This window comes from Pelodiscus sinensis, chromosome 5 (genome assembly GCF_049634645.1).
Source record: "Pelodiscus sinensis isolate JC-2024 chromosome 5, ASM4963464v1, whole genome shotgun sequence".
NCBI lineage: Eukaryota > Metazoa > Chordata > Testudines > Trionychidae > Pelodiscus > Pelodiscus sinensis.
Genome location: NC_134715.1, coordinates 50,752,340 through 50,777,255, shown reverse-complemented (window position 1 = coordinate 50,777,255; position 24,916 = coordinate 50,752,340). Strand labels below are relative to the sequence as shown.

Here is a 24,916-nt window from a genome sequence, read left to right as displayed (position 1 = left end):
TTTCACATGTTATTCTTGTATCACATTCTGCAACCCTCTGAGTTGCTCTGCCTCGGGATCCTGGAGTCAGCCGCTGATCAGTTTCAGCAGTGGCTGACTTGGGGACAGCTGGGGTGCTGCCGGGTTGGGTCCCGCAGTCCCGAGGAGCAGCGCTACCGGACCTATCTGGCAACACTCCCTGATTCAGCCGCTGGTCAGTTTTAGCAGCGGCTGAATCGGGGAAGCTGGGGGCAGAGCAGCTCCAATGGTCCGGCTGCCCGGAGCACTTCCGGGTTCCTGATGGTGCTGGACCATCAGGAGTGCCGGACCATCAGATGCCAGACCATCGGAGTTTTACTGTATATACATTTTAAATAGTGATTTATTTTGAAAACTTTTCAAATTAGTTTTACAGCTGTATCAAAAAATAAATAATTGTTTGGTTATTTCATTTACCAAAGGTAATTGAAGCAGATATTTATGAAGACATTGGGAGGTAAACTATCTCCAGTTCAACAGATTAATTATTAATGTTTGGAGGATTTTCTTGTCATGCTGTATTAGGAGAATACCACCACCAGACAGACATTTTTGTATTCTGGATTTTTTGTCTTCAACAGCAAACTTAATATTTTAACAAAAGAAGCAATATGAATTTTTCAATTTAATTAAATGTTCACATTTTTTAAAACCAAGTTTGTTTTTGTTAAAATTATTTTTAACTACAATAGTTAAATGATTTTTAAAAAGAAAAATTAAAGTGACTATGTTAGCCAGGTCAACTTGAGAAACTTAAAATATTGGATTCTATTTGTGGAACTTTTTGAAACTGCACTTTTAGAGAGCTGAAAAGGATTGATTTTTTGTACACAAATTTGCAGAGGGGCAATAGGTTTGAAGTCTGTTATTTCTCACTTCTATATTTATGTAAAAGCATTTTTACTTTTAACAACGCATGTTATCCCTGGAAACACAAATCCACAGTTAGTGATCTGCAAAACTAAGCATTTCCGATGGTATCTTCTAAACTGAACACTGAGTCCCATTGGGTAGAATAGAAAGCCTCTGGAATCCCATAAGATTGGGTCCCTAATAAATGAACTATTAGAACATATTTACAAAACTTTTCTTAAACAGTACATGAATTAGAATTTATAATCTATATTCCATGATGAGATATCTTTGAGCTATGATATATCTTAATTAAAAGGATCTTTACAGCGTTTTTCCTCAAAACACATTTTATTGAAAATCTGATTTAAATTTAAAAATATTTTACATTTTTTTTAAATCTTTGATTTTTATCCACCCTGATACAGGATATCGAGATGAAATTCCTTTGTTACACACAAGGGCAGACTACGTGATCTAATGATCTTAAAATCTATTCACATTTTCTTGGAGGTTATTTTAAAGTATTGACTTAGAACTGGGCTGAGACTCTATGCCTGTGGAACTCTAGTAGAAACTACTATTCGTGGATGACTCCCCATTAAGAATTATGTTTTGAAATTAGTTAGCCCGTTGTTAATTTATTTAACATGCCATACTGATTTTTTTGTACAGTGTTAATCTTTTAGTCAGCAATTCCTGCAGTAGTGAGTCACAAGCCGTGGAGAAATCCACATGTATTTCAGCAGCTCTGTTTGAAATGTCAGAAGTTTGAGTTCCACAGAAAGATAACTGTGATTATGGGATGTATAGCCTTGTAACCTGCTGGACTTCATTACAAGTGTTGGGCCCAGGTTGAATGGGATGGGAAAACACCCAGCCCTTGTTGGGCTCAGGTTGTGTTCGTTTGCCTCATATCTACCTTCCTGTGGTATCAACCGGGGGGCAGCGGTATGCCTTCCTCCTCCTGGTTGTAGCTATCTCTCTGGGGTGAGTGCCTCTTATTCTGCAGCCCACACAGAGCAGCAGGGGGTGATGGACAGCAGGCACTGGACATGCTGCTGCTACCATGCTAACCCTATGGCATGACAAAAAGAGCCAATTCCAGACTGGTGGTGGCAATGGCATGGATTCAGGTTTGGGGCCATGCATATGTGATCAAATTTTGTTTTGACTAGCAGTGTCTGTTGGTGTAGTGGACACTAGCTCATGCTCTTGCCACCTCCCTCAGATCCCTTTTACTGTCCATGGCAATGAGATCAAATTTAGCAAGCATCCACCATACTAATTTGTACTTAGCTCAAACTAAATTTCTATAAAATCTTCTATAAATCATCACAACCACATCTGATCTTCCACGTTGACAAACATGAACTGCCACCATCTGTCTGGAATAAGCTTCTCTGGTCAGACCCCTTTGTCCACGATTTCTCTAACGGCAGACTCAAAACCTTGGGGCTTCAAGTCCTAGCCATCTTGTGATAGACATCTCACCTGAAGGATGGATATAGCAGGCATGCCTTCTGGCTGGAGAAATCACAATTTTCTAGCACATGACAATATGTTTGTCCTTCTCTGTAAGGAATCATAAGTCACAAAACGGAAGGCTGAAACGCCACCTTCTACAACAGTCCATGGAATAGCTCATCAAATCCAGGGGAAATAAACTCTAGAATCAAATTAATGGACAAGCCAGCATCATCCACTACCCAATAAAGTAGACCACACAATGATTAAAACCACTATGGGAAAACATGCCAAATAAAAATCTGGCACTGACCTGCTTTAACATGAAAGCTGGTACCTCCATCTCGGGAGTCAGAAGTTGAGCACTGAAAGGGAATGTTCTGAGCACTCAGGCATAAGCTCAAGAAGAAGCTTAGTGTCCTTTGATAATGACAAACAGAGCAAAGCCTCTAAAGAAAGTCCTTAGCATCACGGATGAAGAGAATGAACAGATTGCGATGCAAAAGATTTCATCAGCAATAGCACTGACCCCAAACTTGAGGGAATGAAGCTCAGGCAGAAAGAACCAACACGGCCTCCGGTACATGAAAGCACCTTAAACATTGGTGTTGCCTCTATAAGAAACCTACTCCTCCTCTTCATTACAGGAACATACATTCTTTCCTGTAGTTGAGCAGGGAAACCTTCCCCTCTCAGGTCTGCAATTGATATACCTTCTCAAAACTGCGCTCAACAGTGCAAAAAGCAGCTGCATTCTTTGGATATCTCCAAAGCCTTGGTCTCATACCTTAATAGGACAAAACCTCTTAGGCTCTCTGTCTGCCTCATTGTGGCAATGTCTCAAGCCAGGCCATCTCATCAGAGATTCAATAAGTGGATTGCCCGGTGCATTTCCATCTGTGTCACAAGATTGGTTAGTGTGTCTCTCTAAAAGTCAGTGAAAATTGCACTAGATCACAGGCTACATTTCTGCCTGCTTCAGTGTAAGATCTGCTAGGCAGCTGTGTAGAATGATCTACTTGCCTTGTGAAACATTGCACTTGACATGCCAAATTCAGGAAAGCAATAGTACAGTCTGTGACTGCTGCTGAAATTCCTTACTCATAACATATTCAGAGGATACTGCTCGCCAGTTAACATGTAATGGGACACACACACACACACACACACACACACACACACACACACACACACACACACACACACACACACACACACACACACACACACACACACACACACACACACACACACACACACACACACACACACACACACACACACACACACACACACACCCCCGCCAGCTCAAAGAACTGTATTTATTCCACAATAATTGTGGTTCTTCAAGATGCTGTACTGTACATCCTACATTATCCCCTTCATCCTCACTTTTCTGCATCTCCAGCTGTCACAGGTTTTGAATTGTAAGGGAAATGAGGGATGGTCATGGGCTACTCCACTCTATCCTTGCATGGAGAAAACCCAAGAAAGTAATGAGTGCATGCACAGTTCTGATGGATATGTCTAGTGGAAAAAACATCCATTCTCACATACCTGAAGTACATACGCTGTTACAGTAGGATCCACACTGACTATAATATCTTGAAGAATTAGTTACTGTAGAGTAAGTACCTATTCTATACAGAGCCTAGTAATTAATATATAATTTGATTTTACTTTCAATTTTTTCAACGATCATGCTATGTCTGTCATACAGTGGCATACATAGAAGCCCTATTGGATGTATTAATAGACCAATACTAGATTAAAACAGAAAGTTCATGAAGGACACTGTTACAACACCCCAACTTTTGGCTCTATAAACTATTAAGCATAATTAAAAAGTTCTCCGTATAAAATATATCCAGTAGTAGAGAGATGTGGGAATGGTCCTCAAAGATGCATCATTATTTCTCCTTTTATTTCCACCTCCAATTTCAAGGACCATGTTGTGGCTCCCTTCCCTCTAGGCAGCCAGGGTTCAGAGATTCCCTAACATGAGCTATGGTAGGGAGGACACTTAGGAGTGATACACTGTCTCTACTGCTTGTTAGTTAAGGAGGAAGACAGAAACTTGGTCCTTGATTCTGACCTGTCAGGCCAGCCTGGTACAGTTTATAGTTTTACTGTCAAGAATCTCAGTGATAATATTATTTGTATTTTCTAGGTTCGGAATCTGACTTACATGGTGACCCGAAGGGAAAAGATTAAGAGATCTGTTTGCAGAGTCCAGGAACAGATATTCAGTCTCTACGCAAAACTTATGGCACAAGGAGGAGTTTCAGGTATGTTTCACAGACCTGATTATTGCATCTAAGCATAGGATAACAAGCAGAGAAACAGAATGGGTTTGGCTAGGGTCTGATGAATCTCACCTTTCCTTATATTCTTGTTTAGTTTACTTTGCATCAAGAAATTGGACGAAAAACCCTTAAGAAGCCAAGAGCTGTTATAGTCTGAATTTTCAGCTACATAAAGAATGGTCACCATGGGAAGCCATGGAATCAGATAAGAAAGTTGGCCTGAATTAACTAGCCACCCCTACAGGACTGAGTGGCTTAAGGGATTGGAAATGGGATGAAGAGCCACATTCTCTAGCTCCTTGCATCAAAAGCTTCCAAAACTGATGTAGGCACATTTTTTCCCACTATTGATAGTTCTGTCATCAGGGACTGTCACCTATTATGTGTTGTTTAGTACCCAGCACAATGGGGCCCAACTTGGTTGTGGTATTTAGGAGCTGTTGTCTTACAAGCATTTGATAGTAATATTTTTGGTGGTCTCAGTCTAGCATACAGTGATGGATATCCACATAGGCACCCCTATCTGAATGGCCTACCACTGAAGGGGCATGAAGAAAAAACTCCCATTGTTCCTAGAAGTGTTCTTTTCAGGTGATGGTTGAAGCCCATGAATGTGTGTGTGGGGGGAGGGTGTAGAACCTTGTATTTTGTTCATGCTGAAATCACACTTTTCAGAAATAAGATACAAGATCACTGTAACTTGATTATGTGTTTTGTCCCCGTTTTTCTTAGTACTTTTAACAATACTTACTGTGGTGTGAGCTTCACTCCCCCTTCCCTGGCACTATTTGTAGATTTAGTATTTTCTCATATTTGAGACAAGTATTTAAACAACAATCAGGATGCCTGGGGCAGAGCAGTTGGGGTTGGTCCAGTAGCGCCCAGAGCGGCACTGCGGGACCAACCAGCAGCGCTCCAGCTGCTCTGCCACAGGCATCCAGAGAAAAGCCTGGTCTGCTGGGAGGGGGGAGAGGGCGTACTAGCTGCGCCCTCCCCCCCCAGCAGACCAGGGAGATGCGGGCGGCAGACCGAGACGCACCGCGGTCCCGCCGCCTGGCTTCTCCGCGGCTTTGCTCCCCGTCTCCCTGGTCTGCTGGTGACCAGCAGACCAGGGAGACAGGGAGCAAACCCCGTTCGTAACTGCGGATCCGACTTAAGTCGGATCCGCGTAACTCTGGGACTGACTGTATTGGTATTCATTCCTCAGTTTAAATAAAATGCATATATTTAGTAGAAAAATTACGTCCTTGTTCATTTGCCTGTTAGATGTTTCACTTTCTGTTCTTCCTGAACTAAAACCTTTGTAAAACATCATCAGGATAAACTCATCTTTTGGGCCCTTGCTGGAAGCATTGCAAATCTATCGCCATTTCAGCACATTCTGTGTAAACCAAACATATCGTGATCTGCCAAGGAAGGGCAGATATCTATTACTCCAAAAGAGACTTACAGGAATAGTCAGAACCTGAATTGACCAACAGATCTTCTGAATGACTGAAAGTCAGTGGTTTTAAAAGGCATGAATTCTAATGGGAAGCAAACTGCTGTAAAAAAAAAAAAATCATTCCCAACCTATTTACAGCTTACTAAAAAAGGTAGCTTCTTCAGCAGGAAAATGCTACACTGAAAAGATTAAGTAGATTATTCTTAAGGATTTAATCATTGGTCAGATGCACAATGGATGACAACAACATATGTGGTATTTTGTCCATTAAATGAAGAGTCTTTTTCTAGAGAATTTAATCAAGACTGGATGTTTGTCTGTAAAATATATTCTAGTGAAAGCAATTTCAGCACTTGAAGCAGTAATTAATTCAGGGAAGTCCTTGGGCCTGGTGTTATCCAGGAGATAAAACTAAATAACCACCACAGCCCCTTCTGGCCTTAAAATCTGAGATCTACATTAGCTATAGTACCTATAGTGATATGGAAATTACATCTAAGTATAAGTAGACCTATGATGAGTAGAAGAGTTACTGATTGCTGTCAAATGTTGGATGTTATGAAAGCCACTGAATGCTGGTTATGCTCCAGCATAATTAAAATAAGTTGAAGACAGGAAAGAAACACTCAAAAGAGGATACTTGAGGTAAAAAGCAGAAGTTGTTATATCAGGGAAGGAATTTGCTTTGGCTGCATTGTAAAATAATTTCTGTGTTTGTGTTTTTAGGTGTGCCTTTCTCTTTTTCCTCAGTAGAAAACATGGTGTTGTTCAACAGTCCACCTTTAGGTCCTGATGCTCCTAAGATAGAGGATTTGAAGTGGCATTCTGCTTTCTTCAGGAAGCAAATGGGCACTTCTCTGACACACTCATTGAAAAAATCACACAAGAGAGACAGAGTAAGGAACAGCCCTGGGAGTGTCAGTAAGTCCCTGCTCAAGCAGTCCAGCCGAAGGGAAGGTGTTGTGACTCCAGGTAGCTTTCTACATTTTGAAAAGGCCTTTGCAGAAGCACGAATTGTATCAGCACAACAGAGAAATGGGATAGTTATGCCAGAACACAGGAAAAGAAGAGACAATCATTCCCCTTGCGAAGTAATCAAGGCAGAACTGAAGGAAAAGCTTTCGAAGCACAGCCACAAGCCACTGACATCCACAGAAGCGTCTCAGAGGCAATCAGAAAACAAAAGGGCTGTGAACCATCCAAGTGGTAGGTCAGCACCTGGCACACGGAGGGATATAGTGCCTAAATGCAATGGATCTCTCATCAAAATAAACTATAACCAGACTGCAGTTAAAGTGCCTACTACGCCCACAAGTCCAGTGAAAAACTGGGGCGGATTCCGAATTCCAAAGAAGGGGGAGAGACAACACCAAGGAGAGATCCAGCAGGAGACCTGCCACCAGAATGCTAATTATCCATATTTGGGCCTGGGCAGAGTTTTACCTAAAGACAGGGCAAAAAGCAAACTAAAAACAGACAGTGAGAATGATGGGTACGTCCCTGATGCTGAAATGAGTGATTCAGAAACTGAAGTGGCTGAGAAAAAATGCAGACAGCAAAGGCTTAGTCCAAACAGCACTATCAACAGGAGGACAGACATTATTAGGAGAAGTATCCTTGCTTCCTGACTGGACAGTAAGATAAATCTTCAGCACCATGGTCAATAGAAAGCACTACCTGCAAGCCCACTCTGCATTTTTGGTGTGAGGAGGAGAGGCTAGGGTTTTAGACATGGCTACAGATTGACAAAGAGCTAACCCGTTATCTCTGAGCTGTATAAACATGTTTACTTGCACTTATGACTATGATTTTGTCCCCTGCCTTTGAGTCCTTATAATCTACTTCTGTGAGAAAACGAACCTTTTTTTGATTTGCAACTTTATTGAGGAAACAGAAGATTACTATTAAAATGCAATTGTTGGTGGAACACTAAAATAGTTAAAATGGGGGGGGGGGGCGGGGAGGGCGGGAAAGAAGAGAGGTTGCATCCGTCTCTTGAGCAGAACAGCACTGGCCAGTTTTTTCCCCTCTTTCGGCCCCCCATCCCCAAAAGCACAAGCAGTTAATTTAACTAGTGTATACTATATCCAATAGGGTTATTTAACCATCCAGCATCACTAAACCCATTACAAATGCTTACTTTTCTTGGATTGTGGCAGTTATTTAAATCATATTTGCCTGCAGAATGTTTCTGTTGCATTAGAATTCAGTATACATGGCAGCTTTAAATCTTCCCTAACTCCAGAGAGTTTACATGTAAATACATCACTTTTAACCGTAATTACTGGAAAAAATGAAGGGAACAGGTCAGAACTGCAGCTGCCTAGTGATGCAACAGTCACAGCACGAAAAGACCCAGTCATACTCCTAAGCTCTTCAGTTTTGAGGAAGGAATACATTTTGAAGCCATTTGTCCAGTTTGAGGGACAAATTTATGGTCTACTGTATTCTGTGGAAAAATTCAAAAAGCAGCTTTAGCATTATCCAATCACATGCCCTCCAGGAATACAATGATAAATCAACTGGGTAATAAGTCACTAACTTGAAGGCACTAATCAGCACGATTTCCCAGTGCCAACCACTTATGCACTAATGGTATGTATTAGGAAATCCAGGCATCTGACACTACAGCATTACTTATATAAAAGAAGTCAAATATATATATGACACACACACATACATACATTTTTAAATAGAATAAAAAGGAAAGGCAATAAGTTGGGACAAGCTCTTTGCATTCAAATCGAGATAAAGTGATTTCATTCTGTTGTGGACTAGATTTGATGGGGGTGGGGCGCTCAGTCTGATTACTTAACTAGAATTGATGAGGGGACACTCAGTCTGATTACATAACTATTTTTAATAACTGCAAATGGCAATAACTAGTAAGTTATCAGCAATAACATAATCAGTACATAGGACTGTGCTCTGAATAGAGTGCATACACATAACAATGGATGGTTACAACAGTGTAAAATTTTTGCATCAGTGTAAGGCAAGCATGAAATAGCTGAGTTTAAAAAGTTTAAGCAGTAATGAATTTAGAAATATGGGCATATGGAAGAATCCCTTTTTCTTTCCCCCAGTCTATTGCTATCAGTATTCAATTACATAATACATTTTACCCCTTCTCATTAGGGCAGGGAAAGAAAAAAAATTGAAATTTTGCTGTTAACTTTAAGTCTTCCAGAGGACCCAGTTGACAAAATAGGCTAATTGATGTTCCATCTTGCTATGCAAGTTATCAAATAATTAAAAACTTCAAACAAATGCTTCCCTATCATTTGTTCTTTTTTTAAACTAAATTAGACATAACATTTTGATAATTAGTGGAATAATCTTGGGAAGGGGAAATATGTGTATTGGAAAGATACCTACTTAAACTGTGCTGCTCCCAAGAAACCAGATTCATCTCATGACTTTGTTAGCCAGATTAATTTGTTGCACATATCAAATGAGGAATGGTGGATCTGACTCATATAGAGATTCACTTTTGACATGACCTAAAATATTAAAGTTCTTGTTTAATTAAAAAAGACTTTTTTATTGGATATGGGAGAAGAGGGAAGTACAGTTGATTTCACTTTTATATTCAGCAACATATCTAGATGAGGGCTAAGTTAATTACTATAAAGAGGTTATGCTATAGGGAATTGTTTGTCAAGCCATAGAATGAAAAAAAATTAAATTTGAGTCTAAGCAAACATTTAACCTCACATCAGTTTGAAAGAGGTACCCAATTCATTTGCACTATTATGAATGCTAGCATTGTGCAGATATAATGCCTTATCTGTTTTATTCCCCACATGTTTAGGTTAATAAGCTTTCTAATGTTCCACATTATGCTGAACCAAATAAAAAAGCGCTTTTCCCAATCTCCTAATTACAAAAAAGCTACAAGGCAAGCTAATTGCAGTATGACCAGCTGTAAAAGTTAGTTTTATGCCAGGCTTAGCACTCAGCAAGAAAGGAGTCATAAGTATAGAAGTAACAACTGAAACCCACCCTTTGTGCTTTAGTGGTAGGGAACCATTCATTGATTTTTTTTTTTTTTTTTTAAAGCTTTACCTTTCCCTGTGCAGACTGACCAAGCAATCTCTTTGATTATGATTCGTGTATTATGTCAAAATGTAGGCTAGTTAAACTTCTGTAAAGTTGCCTGGAATGCCATTTGCTAGGGTATAAACACAAATCTAAAATGAAGGGTTTATTCATGTCATGTGTGCAAATCTTAATTATTTTAAAAATTTGAAAAAAAATTGTCATTACATTTGTAAAATCTTGTACAGAAAAGTTTTCACTATGTGCCTAGCTTTGGTGTCTATTCAGCTAAAATTAAAAAAGGTGCATGAAGAGAAACATAGAATCAGAGATAAAGTATATGTAGAGATGACTATTTTATATTACTTGGCCCAATCCTGTATTTATTTTCCCTCTTTTCTGAAGTATTTATAAAGATCTAGTTGAAGACAGCTGTATTTTTTGTTAAAATATTTAGTAGAATTGTGCCTTTTTGTCTGTATGTGAATAAATGCTGTACATTTTGCAACAGACTGGCAGTGTTAAATTTTAAAATCTTCACTTTTTTCTGATCTGTTCAGGTTTATATACTGCTCTCATTGCCATGATATCTAAGCAAAGGTAAAATAAACATTCTGCAAGTACAGGCATATGCTTAACTTAAAGCATATAGGCTGTTTTCTTACAGTAAGCTTGTGCTAAAATTAAGCACATTTGTGTTTGGGCATTGTGACCAACTGTAAGTCATGTTTGATGCCCAGTCATATGTAGCTTATCAGTGATAAATATTACATGTATCTACAGTGATATGAGTGTAATATTTACTCAGTGCCTGCCATATTTTCTTTCTTTTTCATAGTATTAGTAGTCAAAAGTTTTTGAAACTGGAAGGCGACTGAGGTGCACATGAGACCAAGATATAACTCATTCTTCTATGTATTAGCTCTGGTGTGCTTACAGTAGTAAAACATTATTTTAATCATTAAAAGTCCAGAGTACTCATTGGTGAACAATTTCGTATAAACAAGTAATGTTATTAGAAATCAGTGGAACTACCTATGTTTATTTGTTCAGTAGTGTTATTACTGGCCCACAGTAAGCCCCTAAGACTGAGTATCCACTTACCAGATTCTCTTTTATGGATTCTTTTTTTAATAGTAATTTTGAAATATTTGCTGTCCAAAACTGTACTTTGAATTTTAAATCATCTTAGTTTGTCCTATGGAACAAGTGCTAGGCAAATAGAAACCTTCATAAAAGTTTGACAGTTCTGGTTAAAATTGTCATCCAAAAAATCTACAGAATGCAGAAATACAATTGTATTATAAATGTAAAGAAACAGACCTCTTTCCGTTTTTCCAGCATACTACTAAATATGTGGAACATGGCATCCGTGATTTCTTACTAGAACAGTGGCAAGTTTACCAAATCATTTATGTAATGTGACAGTACCATATGTACTGTATGTTCCAACAGGCTTCTAGTTTTCAGGTTTGTTAGAGGCTGTTCATTGCAATCATAATTGCCCAGCATCCAAGGTAGAGACCTGGACTTATGACGCCACAACAGCCTATATCAGAAAAACAAGTACAACAGCTTAAAAGGAATTAAACAGTCTCTAGTGCACACCTCTTCAATGATTATAATAAAGAAATTCCAAAGATGAATGTGCAGGAATAGCCTTATCTCCTAAATACACTGAGGCAATGTTAAATTTGAATGTTAACAGATTTTAAGCTCTGAGACTTCATCTTTGTCTTATACAATGCCAATCACAGTTGAACTCTTCATATTGTGCAACCTTAATTTTAACTGCTTAGGTGTATGCATTATAAAAAATGCTTTCAATTTGGATTGCATTACAGGAATCAAAGATTCACAAAATAGTCTAAGATTCTAGGGGGAAAATGGGAAATTATAAGTGGTCATATAATTAAAGACAGTAGCATAAGACATTTGCTCATGGAACAGGAGAAAATTGCATATTCACCTTTACTTTGCATCCTCAACTGGAATGTTTCACAGTACCACCTTAGTGTTACACAATAACACTTGTTTGCACTCTAATGGAGCTGAGAGCTGGCATATTAGACTAGGACTGCACTTATATATTCATTTAGTTCAGTGTCTGCAAAATGATTTTAAAAATGAGTATTATTACACACAACATTATGTTAAAAGCACATTAAGGTTGCAAAATCAAGCATTAAAAGGTTAAGAAACTCCAGAATTAAGGTTGCTTATGCAACTTTAATTAACCTCCCTTGTATAAATGCATTCAGAATCAACCTTCTATCAATCACATACTATTTTTTCCCTAAAATCTGTACCTCATTCAATGCACCGACTGGATCATGTTCACTTTATGAGCAACTAATTCAATATTTTGTTCAAAGGGTAGTCCCATACCTTATTTATTTCACACTCTATTCTTGAAGACAAAATTTATTAATTTTCTCACAGACCTCCTCTGGTGTTCATCACTGATAGTAAATTTGTTTCTCAAACACTGATGATTTTATTATTTTCAAAGCAAGCCTGTGAAATGGAGATATTATCCTCATTTTGTAATGGGAGAACTGAGGCAAAGAGAAAAATTAAGGTAAAAAAATCCACTAATTTTGGGTACCTAATGAGAGAGAGACAGGCCTCTTTTTCAGAGTTCAAAGAAGATGCAACCAAGCCAGGACAGCCATGGGTGTTAAATTACAGTGTAGACATACCCTTTGTAACCACCTGTGAAAAGTGTACAAGACTTTAGTTCCCCAGGGCAGCTTTTATCATAAACATGGGATCATGCTTTCTGTTCCTGCAATCAGTGCTGGACCGAGCCATCGTTGTGCCCTGGGCAGCGGGCGCATGGCACCCCTTAACACTTCAATGAGGTGCCTCCCCATAGGTTAGCGGCTCAGGCAGCTGCCCGGCTAGCTCCCCCCCCAATCCGGCCCTGCCTGCAATCCATTGCTGCATTCACTATATATACACACCTTCTGACTATTCTACAGCCAATTGCCTCCTCTAGAACACAACCATTTAATACCTAGAGAAGGTCCATGCAGAGCATACAACTGCTCTCAGCTCCAATGCCTGGACCCCATATAGACCAGGGTATCTAGAAACTGCAATTGCAGGGAAAATCATGCTTAGGGAAGAAGGAATTTTCTGAAAATTAAACTGTTTTGGCAAGTATCTGAGCCTGGCTTATACTTTAGTCAAATTTCAAGGGAAAGGCACATGCCTGACACAAAGGCTATTATCTACTAAAATTCAAATTCCTGCATGGTGTGCTAGAGCTTCTCAAAGGCAAGGTTGTGAGGATGTGGTAACAAATTTCTTCAATAATAAAACATCTGTAATCAACATGCCATTTTGAACTGAAAGCTGGAGATTCTTGCAGTTTGAACAGCAGTATCAACCCAGACATTTTTGGTTTGTATTAGTTGCCTCTAGTCTATCTTCATACCTCATAAATGTAAGTTATTTTACACATTCCAAGATATCACCAGTACAAAGCCTCAAGGCAAAATGTGCATAGAAGTGGCAATAATTTTACCTCTTGATTCATGATGTACACAGGCTGTAATTTGAGCATGAGAAATCACCCCTTCTTGAGCCATGCTGGCCTCAGCACCAATGAGAAATGGCTGAACTAGTGTTGAGTCATTCTCTAGTCTGGATTTATTGGTCATCATCTGTGGAAACTAAACATTTTATTAAATCATCTTTAATTTACTAGAACCAAATAGAAAGTGCTTGTTCCTGGATAAATAAGTTATTCCTTTGATTTTAGATAATACTTTCAATTATAGTTATCTATTCGTGATTGTGCTAATAATATCAGAGTGATACAAGAAAACAGGAGGCTTTTCTCTTGTATGAAGATGGGCTTTTAGGAACTCAAGATATGAAATGTAGCAGTGTGACATGACAAGGGCAGAAGCTTTAGAAGATTAAAAAAGCAGATACTGTAAATCTGCATATTTAGTAAAGGCTAACTATCTGAGGAGATCAGCTGTGATGCTCAGGCTCCTTCGTTTAAATGCGAAGAAACAGCAAGTGAGGTACTCTCCATGAGGAGCCAGGGGATTTCAAAAGCACATTCTGCTTGGCTTAGTGTTTTGCTTTCAGTTATCTTTGTGGCATGCTGCAAGCCTTGCTTATTTTTTGGGAACAAAGATTAACTGCAGTTATATGGCAGTGAATAGGGTACAAGGAGAAGCAGGGATGTGGATCCAAGCTTATCTGAGTAATAGAATCACAGAGCCAGTGCTCCTCTGGCAGAGTATTCTGGTATAAACTGGGTTCAGCATTAGGATACACTAAACTGAGGAAGTGATTGTTTATAAAGTATGCTGTGCAGGAGGAGACAAAAACAGTTATCCTTTAAGAGTTTTTTTTCTTAGATTATTAAATGAAGAGAATTATCCTTGGCTATGGAAGTTGTCTTAACTGACTGATTCTTCAGGGGGCAAGACACACTCCTACCTGCCAGTGGCTGATTCTGCCTCCAAAGGTGTAAGCAGGGTGAAGACCCACTGTAAGACTTCTGTGTTATTCAAAGAAAGGACATTTTCAGGTAACCATGAGTGAATTATCAGTCCAGATAAATGTAATATAAGTTGTGTTTTTCTTCATATTGTAAATATCTTGTGGGGAGGGAGAGGAAATACACAGCATTGTGAAAATATTCAGAAGAAATTAGAATCACTTACTTCAGACAATGATGGACTTTCAAGATCTGTCAAAATGAATTTTCCAGTGTTATATATACTTAAAGAAAAAACAGTTAAGAGTCTAATATACTAATTTCTTTCAAAAGCCTTTTTCAGAATAACTGCACAGAATTAGCATTTGGAGTAAGAATATAGCTGGGATGAGCCTAGGTGTACCAGAGACCAGATCAGTATTTGCGTTTTACTATTTTCCATGGATGTCACACAGGAAACAAACTGAAAAACAAAATAAATGTTGTACTGCAACAGGGAGACTCAGGACAGATGTGTGCAAAATTACCATACATACCCACTATTTAAGAATTAAGACCTAACCAGTTTCTCAGTTTCATTCACAAAAGAGGAAGTAGCCCATTCCCTCCTATGCACACAATCTGTTTAGAAAGTTCATAGTTTATTGTATTGCACGTGTACATTAACAAAATATTATACAAAATGTATTTAAACAAATCAGTTGTACATATAGAGTAAAGGTGTTTATAACTGCCAGCAGATTGGTATCTATGTCATGATTGCCAGTAAATCACCACCCCCCCATAGTATATACAGTAGTTTATATAATTTTACCCTGACGAAGGTGGGCTTCATTCTACATTTGAGCTCATTACATTATTTTGCAGACTCTCATTCCTGTATTTATTGTGAATTAACCACAATTCTGCTCCCCCCCCCCCGTGCTAACAGAAAGGAAAATGATTATCCAAATTACACAAGTCTAGCGGTGTGCTATAGGTTTAACACTCCAATACTGTTTTTCTCTGACAGATTTTCCAGTTCTTATGTGGTGTGAATAGGCAACGCATATTTTTTTAAATATGTTCTAGATTCACCATGGAGGCAGCTTTTTTCCTCTGCACAGTAATCACATTGAGCTGTAATTAAAAACAAACAGGCAATAGTTTCACTATTCCACTGAAATCTTAACAAATGACCGTATTTCACATAAAAAGGAGTTTTGAATGACTAATGATGGGGCAATAGAAGTGGTGCTGTCCTAAAATAAAATGCATGAACCATGCAGAATATTGTAATGTCTCTCTAAAGGATTGCATTTCAGTAATGATTTTTCAGTGTTGCACCCCCTACTTTATGCCAATTAGACTATTAAAAAAAAAAACCAATCATTGGCTATATAAAAGAAATATTACATTTTGTGGATGGTGTGTTTCATCCTAAATTGCTACACCTGCTACTTTATACACACACACACACACACACACACACACACACACACACACACACCATTATTAAAATGCCAATCTTTGAGGTTTGAGGCAACAGCTAAGGGAACAAGCTATACAAACTTCTTTTTTATTTTCTTTTGTAGAGGGAGACTGACAGGTAAGAGGGTATATGATAAAACTGAGCAGACATAAAAATTAAAATTTTCCCTTTCTTCAGATATTCCAAATCTTTTTACACTATGAAGCTAAAACATCTGTCATCTAGTTGGGCCCTAGAAACTACTGACTCACAACTGTCTCTGTCTTAAATTAGGTTCAACTGCCTAAAAAAGCCCAGATAGCGTTCTATGGCTATGAAATGAAAACATTTTTGTCTTCTGAATAAGAATAAGATTATACAGGTACCAATCTGTGGAAGCTAGCATAGCATTTGCATTATATTACTATGGAGCCATAAGTTTTAATTAATACAACCTTATTAGTCAATTTGCAAGTGGGCTGGATCAGCTATGCTATGTAATCAGTGGTACAGGTGCTGAAACAGGTATTCCCTCATTCTGATCTTGATTCACTTTTGTACAGATTTAAGTAAGCTCCTTCTTGTATTGCAAAGGATTATTAAAAACTCACATGCTTTCATTAATATGAAGAGAACATACATTAGATGTGAATTCTGTTTATTTCCACAAACATACTACATGAAAACATTAGATTTGCAGTAACATGCTCCAGTAAGGAATCCACTAACTCCGAACTGTCAGAACAGGGTTTGGAGTTTGGTTAAATATATTTTAGCTCTGAAGTGACATATTTTGCCAAATAAGAACTGTGTAATTGTTTGAATCAGCTACTTTACTATTTAATAATAAAACAATTACATCTACTCTAGGGAGATTCCAAAATAACATTTTTCTTGTAACATGCAAGACCTCTTGTTTTGCAGTTGTAATAAGATTGTTGTCCGATTACAGTTTTGTACCTGTTGAGATGCTGTAGCTGCTCTCTGTTCTGCCTGTGTTAGTCGCCTTTGAAGTCGGTTGACTTTTTCTTGATGCTCCATCATTAGTTTTTCATTCTGTATAAGTGAAAGATGTTATTACAACTATAAGTTTCATGTACGTTCCAGTGAGAAAACTGGGAGCAAAAGGAGATTCGTCAATGACAAATATTGAAACTATTTTACATCTACAAGACAGGAAATTAAAAACACTTGTGATTCTGAATAATTTCCAGCTTGCAAACATTATATAAAAGCAAAAATCTTCTTCTACATTTTTCATTGTACACATTTTCTATACAAAGTAGACTTCAAAGCAAGTTACATTAATGTAAATATCTGTCGCTTAGACATCTCATGAAAGTTGGCATTTTTGGAAAATTTGAAAATTTCTTACTTGATAATTTCCTTTCTGCTCATAGGATCTTTCACAATTTTTATGTGTCTGATCTGTTCCATGCCTCTCCCACCCCCATCTGCAATTTCCAGAGGAGGTTCATAGCAGCAGCCCAGCCTCTGATATCCGGTACCAATCAGAAGGGCTGATTCACTCCAAAGCTGTGTGGGAAAAATGCTCAGACAATGCTTTGTAACAATGACATTGGTGGCAACTAATTAATTATGTTCAGTAGGCCACCGTGGTAACTACGCAAATAAAATATTGAACCTTAACTGTTAAAGTAACTAGGCTGGATAGACCTGTAGATACTACTCATAGCAGAAAGGAAATTAGTGGATAAGCAATTTTCCATTCTTCAGGTTAGTGTCCATCACAATTCTCATACACATGTAGGATGTAGCTAGCAGTGAATGGACATTAAGCTTAAGAAGGGAAGCATCAGAAAAGTGAACATAAGAAACAGGAAAGGAATTTTTCTGAAATTCTCAAATGGCCAGGCTATATCTGGACTACCACCTGCAGCATCTTTGTGTCAAAAGAGGCATCTGCAGAGACTGAATGTCTGCTGTATAGTGTTTGATAAAGGAGTTAGCTGATGATCACATAGCTGCTTTGCAGATCTGTGCAGTGGAAGGGCACACTTTTTTTGCCCATAAGGTTGCTATGGATTTTGTAATGACCGCCTTGATTCCTTCTGGAACAGGTGTGCTGGATGGCTTGTATGCCTCAGTATTGTATAGTTTGATCCATCTAGTAAGGGAGAGTTTGGACACATTAAATATTTGGCACTTTGTGATTAAAAGAAATGAATAGGAAGCCTGACCTCTTTGTGAGCTGTGCACACTTGATGTATGGTTTCAGTGTTTGTCTGACATCAAAAATATGCCATTATTTCTCAGTCATGTGCTGTAGCCATGGAGAAAATGGAAGTCGTCACTGGCTCAAAGAGACTGGTGGTCAGAATTTTTAACACCAGTAGTAGGTCTCACTTGTTCTGACAGCTCTGAGCATTCTGGATACCATATAGATTCTGCCCAGGAGCCTGATGATCCTGTGAACAGTACTCAGGGCAGATATCTGGTGTACTCTAGTGCTATGCTGAAGGCTCTTATATGCATCTTAATGAAAGAAGTCAAGCGGCCAGGATCCCTTGGACCTGTATTGCACTCTTGGCACCATATACTGAAATTGGTCCACATATGAGTAGATTTTCAGTGTTGAAATTCTTCTGTATGACAGTAGAGATGGCTCTGGAAGATAAGCTGAATGCAGTTAACACTATCCTTTCAATAATGGGCTCTCAGTTGAAGACTATATAGATCTAGATGGAAAAAAGATGTCAAGTCTTGTTGGAAACTGCAACACTGGTTGTTAGGTCAGTGAACCAGTATCTCTTTGGCCAGTTTGAAGTTCTCTAACTCTTTCTTCTTCTTGCCTTATCTTTTAGTTCACTTTTCCTAGGAGAGAGAAAATGAGGAGTGCTCAGTACAGGCCTAGAGGCCACATGTGGGCAGAGCATTAGGCCCAAGATACACATCCTAGTTAAAGAGTTTTGGCTATTTTGCACTTTTGCAATTGTCAAAACAAGTTGACTGTGAGGATACCAAATGTCTGTGAGATAAGAGTGAAGATTTCTCGGTACAGGCATCCCCCTGAGTAGCTGACTTTGTGTCTGTTGAGCCAGTCTGCTTTTAGGTTCTGCTCTTCTTTTGTGTGAATTGCCCAGGAAGTGAGAGTCACATCTGCACGTTCCATTGTCTCCACTGCTTATGCATGGAACTGTGGTTGTCTGGCTAGACCAGGACCTGGTTGGTTTCTGGGTAAGTCTGGAAAATCAGTAAAGCTAATTCAGCAGCTATGAGTGCCAAAAGCTTGATGATGCAATTCCTTTCCTATGCCTTTAGATACCCTACATTTTTCTGGGTTCCAGATAGGGATGTAAAATCCTATTTAAAATATTAACAGGTTAAACCCAGGTAGTAGAGGTAGCACTGATATTCGTCACACACAGAAAAGGAGTGAGAACAGGAAACAGTTTTTGAACCCTCGGGATTTTGGGCATAATCTCAAACTTCTTGAGGGGTAAAAAGTTTTCAGGTGAGGATAAAGGGGACAAACCACTATATAATTACACTATGCTAGATACTATAAAAACTACAAAACTACTACAATTAACTATATGCACAGCAATTATGTAGTATAAAGGAGTAGACAACACCGAAGATTCTGACTCAGACTATGCAACAGAAAGAAGAAATGGATGTCAGCCATACCATCCTTTATGTGGAGAATGAATAGAGCTATGGTGCATGTACAGACCAATATACACTACTTGTAAAGTAATATTTCAGACTCAGGTGCATGGTACATATGCGTATCCAAATGTGGATTACAGAGGGACCGACCTACAGCCTGAAAAATAGCTTCTCTTATGTAGATTAAGATGTAAATCTATTAACAATGCTCAAAATGAAAGAATGCTGCAAGTGATGATACAAATAAAGACTTCTCAATTGCAAGGTTTTTTCCCCTCTGTTCTGTGCACCAAAAACTAGTACATAGAAGGTCTCCCTTGACCATCCTTTGCCCAAACAGCAATTGTGGAAATTGTTGATTTTTGGCCTCCTCTTCTAGCAATGTTTTTTTTCCCCTGTAAGTGCTCCTGTACGTAGGGAAAAAACCTTGAAGTGAAATGATTTATTCTAAAGACAATGACAAATATGTGCATGTTCAAAACTGTCAATTGATTATTTAATAAGATACACTCTTCAAACAAACCTTTCTTTACTCTTGCTGTATGATGCAAGGGGGGGGAGTCTTCCTTTATTCATTCCTATAGATACTCTGTAAACTCTACCACTCATATGGTATGGTAAGAATGCTACTATATAACAAATATAATGTGCCCACCTTTAAAAAGCATGTGTAAATTAGATTAAATGATCTTTAAATAACATTTCCTTTATCACCACACAATTTCTATATTAGTAACAATAAAAGAGGATTTCTCCTTTTTCATGTTTTATGATTCAGGAGCAAAGTTAAGAGATTTTAAAATCTTCAGAAGCACTTATAAACTAACTACATAATTCATCTGGATAAGGTTCAGTAAGATTCTATAATATGTGCATCAAGTTGTGTCTGAAAGTAGTACTCATGAGGGTCATTATCTTACCTCAGTGATCTTTTCATTTGCCATTTCCAGCTGAGAAAGCAGCTCTTGTGTATGAAGTTTTTGTCGACACAGCTCACTTCTATCAATCAGACCAAAGAAGCTGATTAATGTACAGTAATGCATCTGTTATCTGAATAACTAACATTTGATCCTTTCTTTAGGAAATTCTCCTGGGGTTTAGTCCATTTTTAATTAGAATACGGCTCAAAACACACTCAATCAGAAAATATTCCAACTCTAGCATAAAAAGAGTGATGGCAAAGATATAGTGTAATTTTTGTTAAAATCAATAGGCCTTAATGTCGTCTTCAACACAAATGCTCACATTTTACAAAACTAGCATTAAGCACACTGAGTTAACAAAAACTTTATTTGCAGTGTTCCCAGCTTACATGCTAATAAACTAGTAAGTCATATGGTTAACCTAAAAAACCAAGCACATTATGTACTTCAGAGAGGTACTTCCCTGAATTGGTTAAAGTATATATTCTCAGAGGGATACCATGTTAATCTGTAACTTCAAAAACAATGAGTAGTCCTGTGGCTCATTATTTTTAAAGAATATATTGCTCATTTTAATCTTTAAAAATGTAAACCGATATGGCAATACAACTTTTACAATAGTATGATAAGTACAAATTTTAGGTAAGGCACTATTTAAGAATATAAGCAATTATGTAAATTGAAGATGAAAAAAGAAAGACAGCAGCCATTCACTCAAATGGGGAAAAGAGGCAGAAATACAAATTTCCAACAGAAATGAATGATCTAGAAAACAACCTATAACCCAATTAGTAATTCCTGCTTTTTCTTCCCCGGATAGTTAAACTTCAGAGCATTTTAGAATAGTCTTTTCTGTATGCACTGTGAACTGATAATGCTTGTTTGAGATAGATTTGATATAGCACCTGTGACATGGGAGAATCAATATGTAGAAATATTCACCCTTCATGTTGAAGGCAGCATTACTAATTGCCCGGATCCAGGCACGGAATGATGGTGGCCAGGGAGACCATATGGAACTTCATTTTCCACATGCAGCGGTTGAGGTTTCTCAGGTCTAGAATAGATCTTAAACCCCCTTTTGCTTTTGGGATTAGGAAATAATGGGAGTAGAACCCCAAGCCCCTTACCCTTGGGGAACCTCTTGGCTCACCCCCAACTTGAGGAGAGATTGGACCTCCTGTCTTAGGAGATGCTCATGAGAGGGGTCCCTGAAGAGGACCAGGAAGGGGGGAAGGAAGGCAGGTGGGAGGAGAATTGCAGGGAGTATCCCACTCCAACTGTGTGGAGAACCCAATGGTCTGAAGTAATGCTGGTTCACACAGAGCAGAAGTATGAGAATCTGGCTGAAAACAAAGGGGAAGGATCTGGTGAGACTGGTGCCCAGTCCTTGGGCATACCTTCAAAAGCCCTGTTTTGGGCCTTGAGGGGCTTTTGAGGAGTTATTCCCCTGGTTTAGCTACTGAGTCTGGGTTCTCCTCTTATTGTTTCTATTGCGCCTACATTGTTTCTCTTGGCACTGTCTAGGCGCAAATCTCTTCAGAGGGACTTGGGGTCTAACGGGGTGCTGTGGTTAACAGGACTGTGCATTCCCAAGGATTTCATAGTTGCCTGTGAATCCTTGAGGGAGTGGAGTTTGGAGTCTATCTGTTCAGAAAACAAACTTCTGCCCTTCAGTGGGAGGTCCTGAAAAGAGTGCTGGACCTCTGGAGGGAGACCCAAGGCTTATAACCACACCAATGTATGCATGGCCACTCACGTAGAAAGTGTTCTCGCCGCTGAGTCCACCAAATCCAAAGCCGCTTGAAAGGAGGTTCTTGCTATGGTGCACCCTTCCTCTATTAAGTCCCCAAACTCCTGTTGAGCTTTCGGAGGCAGTATCTTTATTTTGAGAGCACCTCAAAAAGCAAACCAAATGAGGATTGCCTGCTGATAGAAAATCCTCAACTGCAGGCTCCCTGCCAAATAGACCTTCCTACTGAAAAGGTCAATCTTTTTAGTTTCCTTGGCTTTGGGCTCCAGTGCCTTCTGACCCCACCTCCCTTTCTCATCGTGGACTTCATGTATGGGGAACTGCTTGCGCTGTGCTGGGTCTTGCCAGGGGCATGTTTTGTGGGGCAATCTGTCTCTCCCCTCTTTATGACCATGTGGTGTCGGCGAGGTTGAGCGGTGCCTCAGGGCCTCTGGCCTTCGGTGACAGCAGGCTCCAGCATTGGGAGTTTTTGGTGGCACCCGCTTTCAGTGTGGTCTTGCGCATGGAGGCTGGGGCGCAGCGCATGAATCTTGTACCTGGTGCTGCTTTCTTGGCCTGGGGAGGTTTTAATGCTGCCTCCATGAGGAGTAGTTGGAATTGATACTCCTGGTCTTTCCTTGTGCTGGGCTTAAAACCTCTGCAGATTTTACACTATTTGGTGCAATGTTCTTCACCTAATCAGTGAAGACAGGCATTGTGCGGGTCGCTGTTGGGCGCAGCACATGGAGCATGACTTAAACCCTGGGGTTTTAAGCATGCCCTGAAGTCCTGGAGGGTTAACCGTACTTAGGCACCTGCCCACCACTTCTGATTCTTTTTCAAGAACGTAGTTAGGAAGGAAAATGAGATAATCACTATCACGTGCTAGAGACTAGGAGCTTGCCTAAGCAAGACATCTAGGAAGTTCCAACATGGTCAAGGATGTTGAAGGAACTGAGGGAGGGGTAGGGTCAGCAGTGGTATATATGCGCTAATTTAGCAGTACCTCTCTCGGGGGTTTCCACAGCTGACCTATGGGAACTGCCAAGGGGAAAAATTTCTGATGCTCATGCACACAGTGCATGTACACCTGATTGGAACTGATGTGAACAAGCACTTGAAGAAGAATCAGACACTTGAATAGCTGAGAGAGAAAATGCTTGGTGCAACTCAGAGCCGTAGCCCCTCTGCGCAATGTCCTGATTCTAGCCATGGAAATGGCTGAGGCTTCAGCTGAACAACATAAAACGCCCTCCCAGAACACATTAGTGGGGTTCAGGAGATCCCTTCCTGACCCCTTGATGGTGAGCGGCTGAAACCCTGAAGGAACCTAAGACATAAATAAGAAGTGAGCCCTAGCGCTGTTAAGCCCTACCTCCCACCATCCCAAACGGATGAGCTCCCAGCTTGTAGCAGAAGCTTGTCATGCAAATTTGTACAGCTCCCTCTTAAAATTGTTTGCTGACCTCCAAACTATAGGGACTCTATTCCAGAATCTCACCATTCTGATGGTTACAAACTTTCTTCTAATTTCCAGCCTAAATTTGTTCATGGTCTGTTTACATAGTCTATTCAATATTGTCTTTGCAAAGTAAGTAGAAAACGAAAGGTGAGCTGTTTAGTATTTTCGCAGATGGATGATGACTGTCAGCTGCAGCAAGTACCTAGTGCAAAATTCTCATATGACAAATATAGTACACGCCAGATGTTTATTTTCTGTTGAATTATACCATCATATGCTTCAGTTACCCTTAGTAATTATGCATTTTGTAGACTGCTAGTACCTGCAGCTGTCTCGCATCCTGTTAATTTTTAAAAATGAATGCCTTAAAATAGGCAGCTATGGCTGCCAAGCATTATAGTAGTATAACCAAAAATGATGTTTTAGAAATGGAGGAAGCCTCCTTCACTCAAAATGTAGTGTAATTCAGTTGATACACTGCATGGTATATGAAAGCATACGATTTTGGCCAACACCTATATTTAGACATGAAAACTGGAGAATAGTTACACAGCAGTACAAGGACAAGTTTGAGGAATTTACATGACTAAACGTCTAATGACATGGGCACCACAACTATGACATGGTGAATGAGAATATTGGAACAAACATACCTTAGGCAGCTGCAGTCAAGTGAGGATAATGTTAAATAGAATCTTTGCCATACAGTTTGTGAACTTATATAATGCAATGTTATAGTTGCAAATGTAATCATGTAACTAAGAATTTCATAGCAACTTTCCCCCATATTATACTTTTTCCATATCGAGTGCGCTAAATGACTAAACATTGTGAATTGTATTGTTGCATGCAATTTTAAAATGTTTTTTAAAAGAAAAAGTCAGCTTGTGCTTAATGACACACATTAAATGGCTCGTTAGATTTGTAGATAAAAATTTCATTCTAAAGAAAAAAAACTTAGCACTAAATATTATTGCCCTTATTCAGGTTAAGTAGTATCTGTAATCTACAAACATCCATGGATTTCAGTGCAATTACTGGCAGACTAAAGTATCAATGCAAGGGACACAAAATTCATCAGAATTTGCAGAAAGATCTTAAAATTGTGTGATCGACTTAAAAA

The 24,916-nt window shown here is 39.0% G+C and overlaps 2 protein-coding genes across 9 annotated transcripts in view; one reads left to right on the top strand and one right to left on the bottom strand.

Moving 5' to 3' along the window:
- The window catches only part of JADE1 (jade family PHD finger 1), a 274,830-nt gene extending 264,190 nt beyond the window's left edge, over nucleotides 1–10,640 (top strand). For 5 of the 6 annotated variants that reach the window (XM_075929965.1, XM_075929967.1, XM_075929968.1 and 2 more), the window contains 2 exons: nucleotides 4,508–4,625; nucleotides 6,814–10,640. In XM_075929965.1, the coding sequence (XP_075786080.1) occupies nucleotides 4,508–4,625; nucleotides 6,814–7,715 (1,020 nt within the window). In that variant the 3' untranslated portion in view covers nucleotides 7,716–10,640. Of the gene's footprint in view, nucleotides 1–4,507; nucleotides 4,626–4,737; nucleotides 5,681–6,813 lie in introns of those variants that run through there. The other variant, XM_075929969.1, reaches the window with a different exon arrangement.
- A 140-nt stretch (nucleotides 10,641–10,780) lies between these two features.
- Nucleotides 10,781–24,916, bottom strand: part of SCLT1 (sodium channel and clathrin linker 1) — a 135,232-nt gene continuing 121,096 nt past the window's right edge. For all 3 annotated transcript variants that reach the window (XM_025187118.2, XM_025187119.2, XM_075929971.1), the window contains 4 exons: nucleotides 20,597–20,675; nucleotides 17,004–17,099; nucleotides 15,671–15,712; nucleotides 10,781–15,056 (listed from right to left, as the gene is read on the bottom strand). In XM_025187118.2, the coding sequence (XP_025042903.1) occupies nucleotides 14,952–15,056; nucleotides 15,671–15,712; nucleotides 17,004–17,099; nucleotides 20,597–20,675 (322 nt within the window). In that variant the 3' untranslated portion in view covers nucleotides 10,781–14,951. The remainder of the gene's footprint in view (nucleotides 15,057–15,670; nucleotides 15,713–17,003; nucleotides 17,100–20,596; nucleotides 20,676–24,916) is intronic.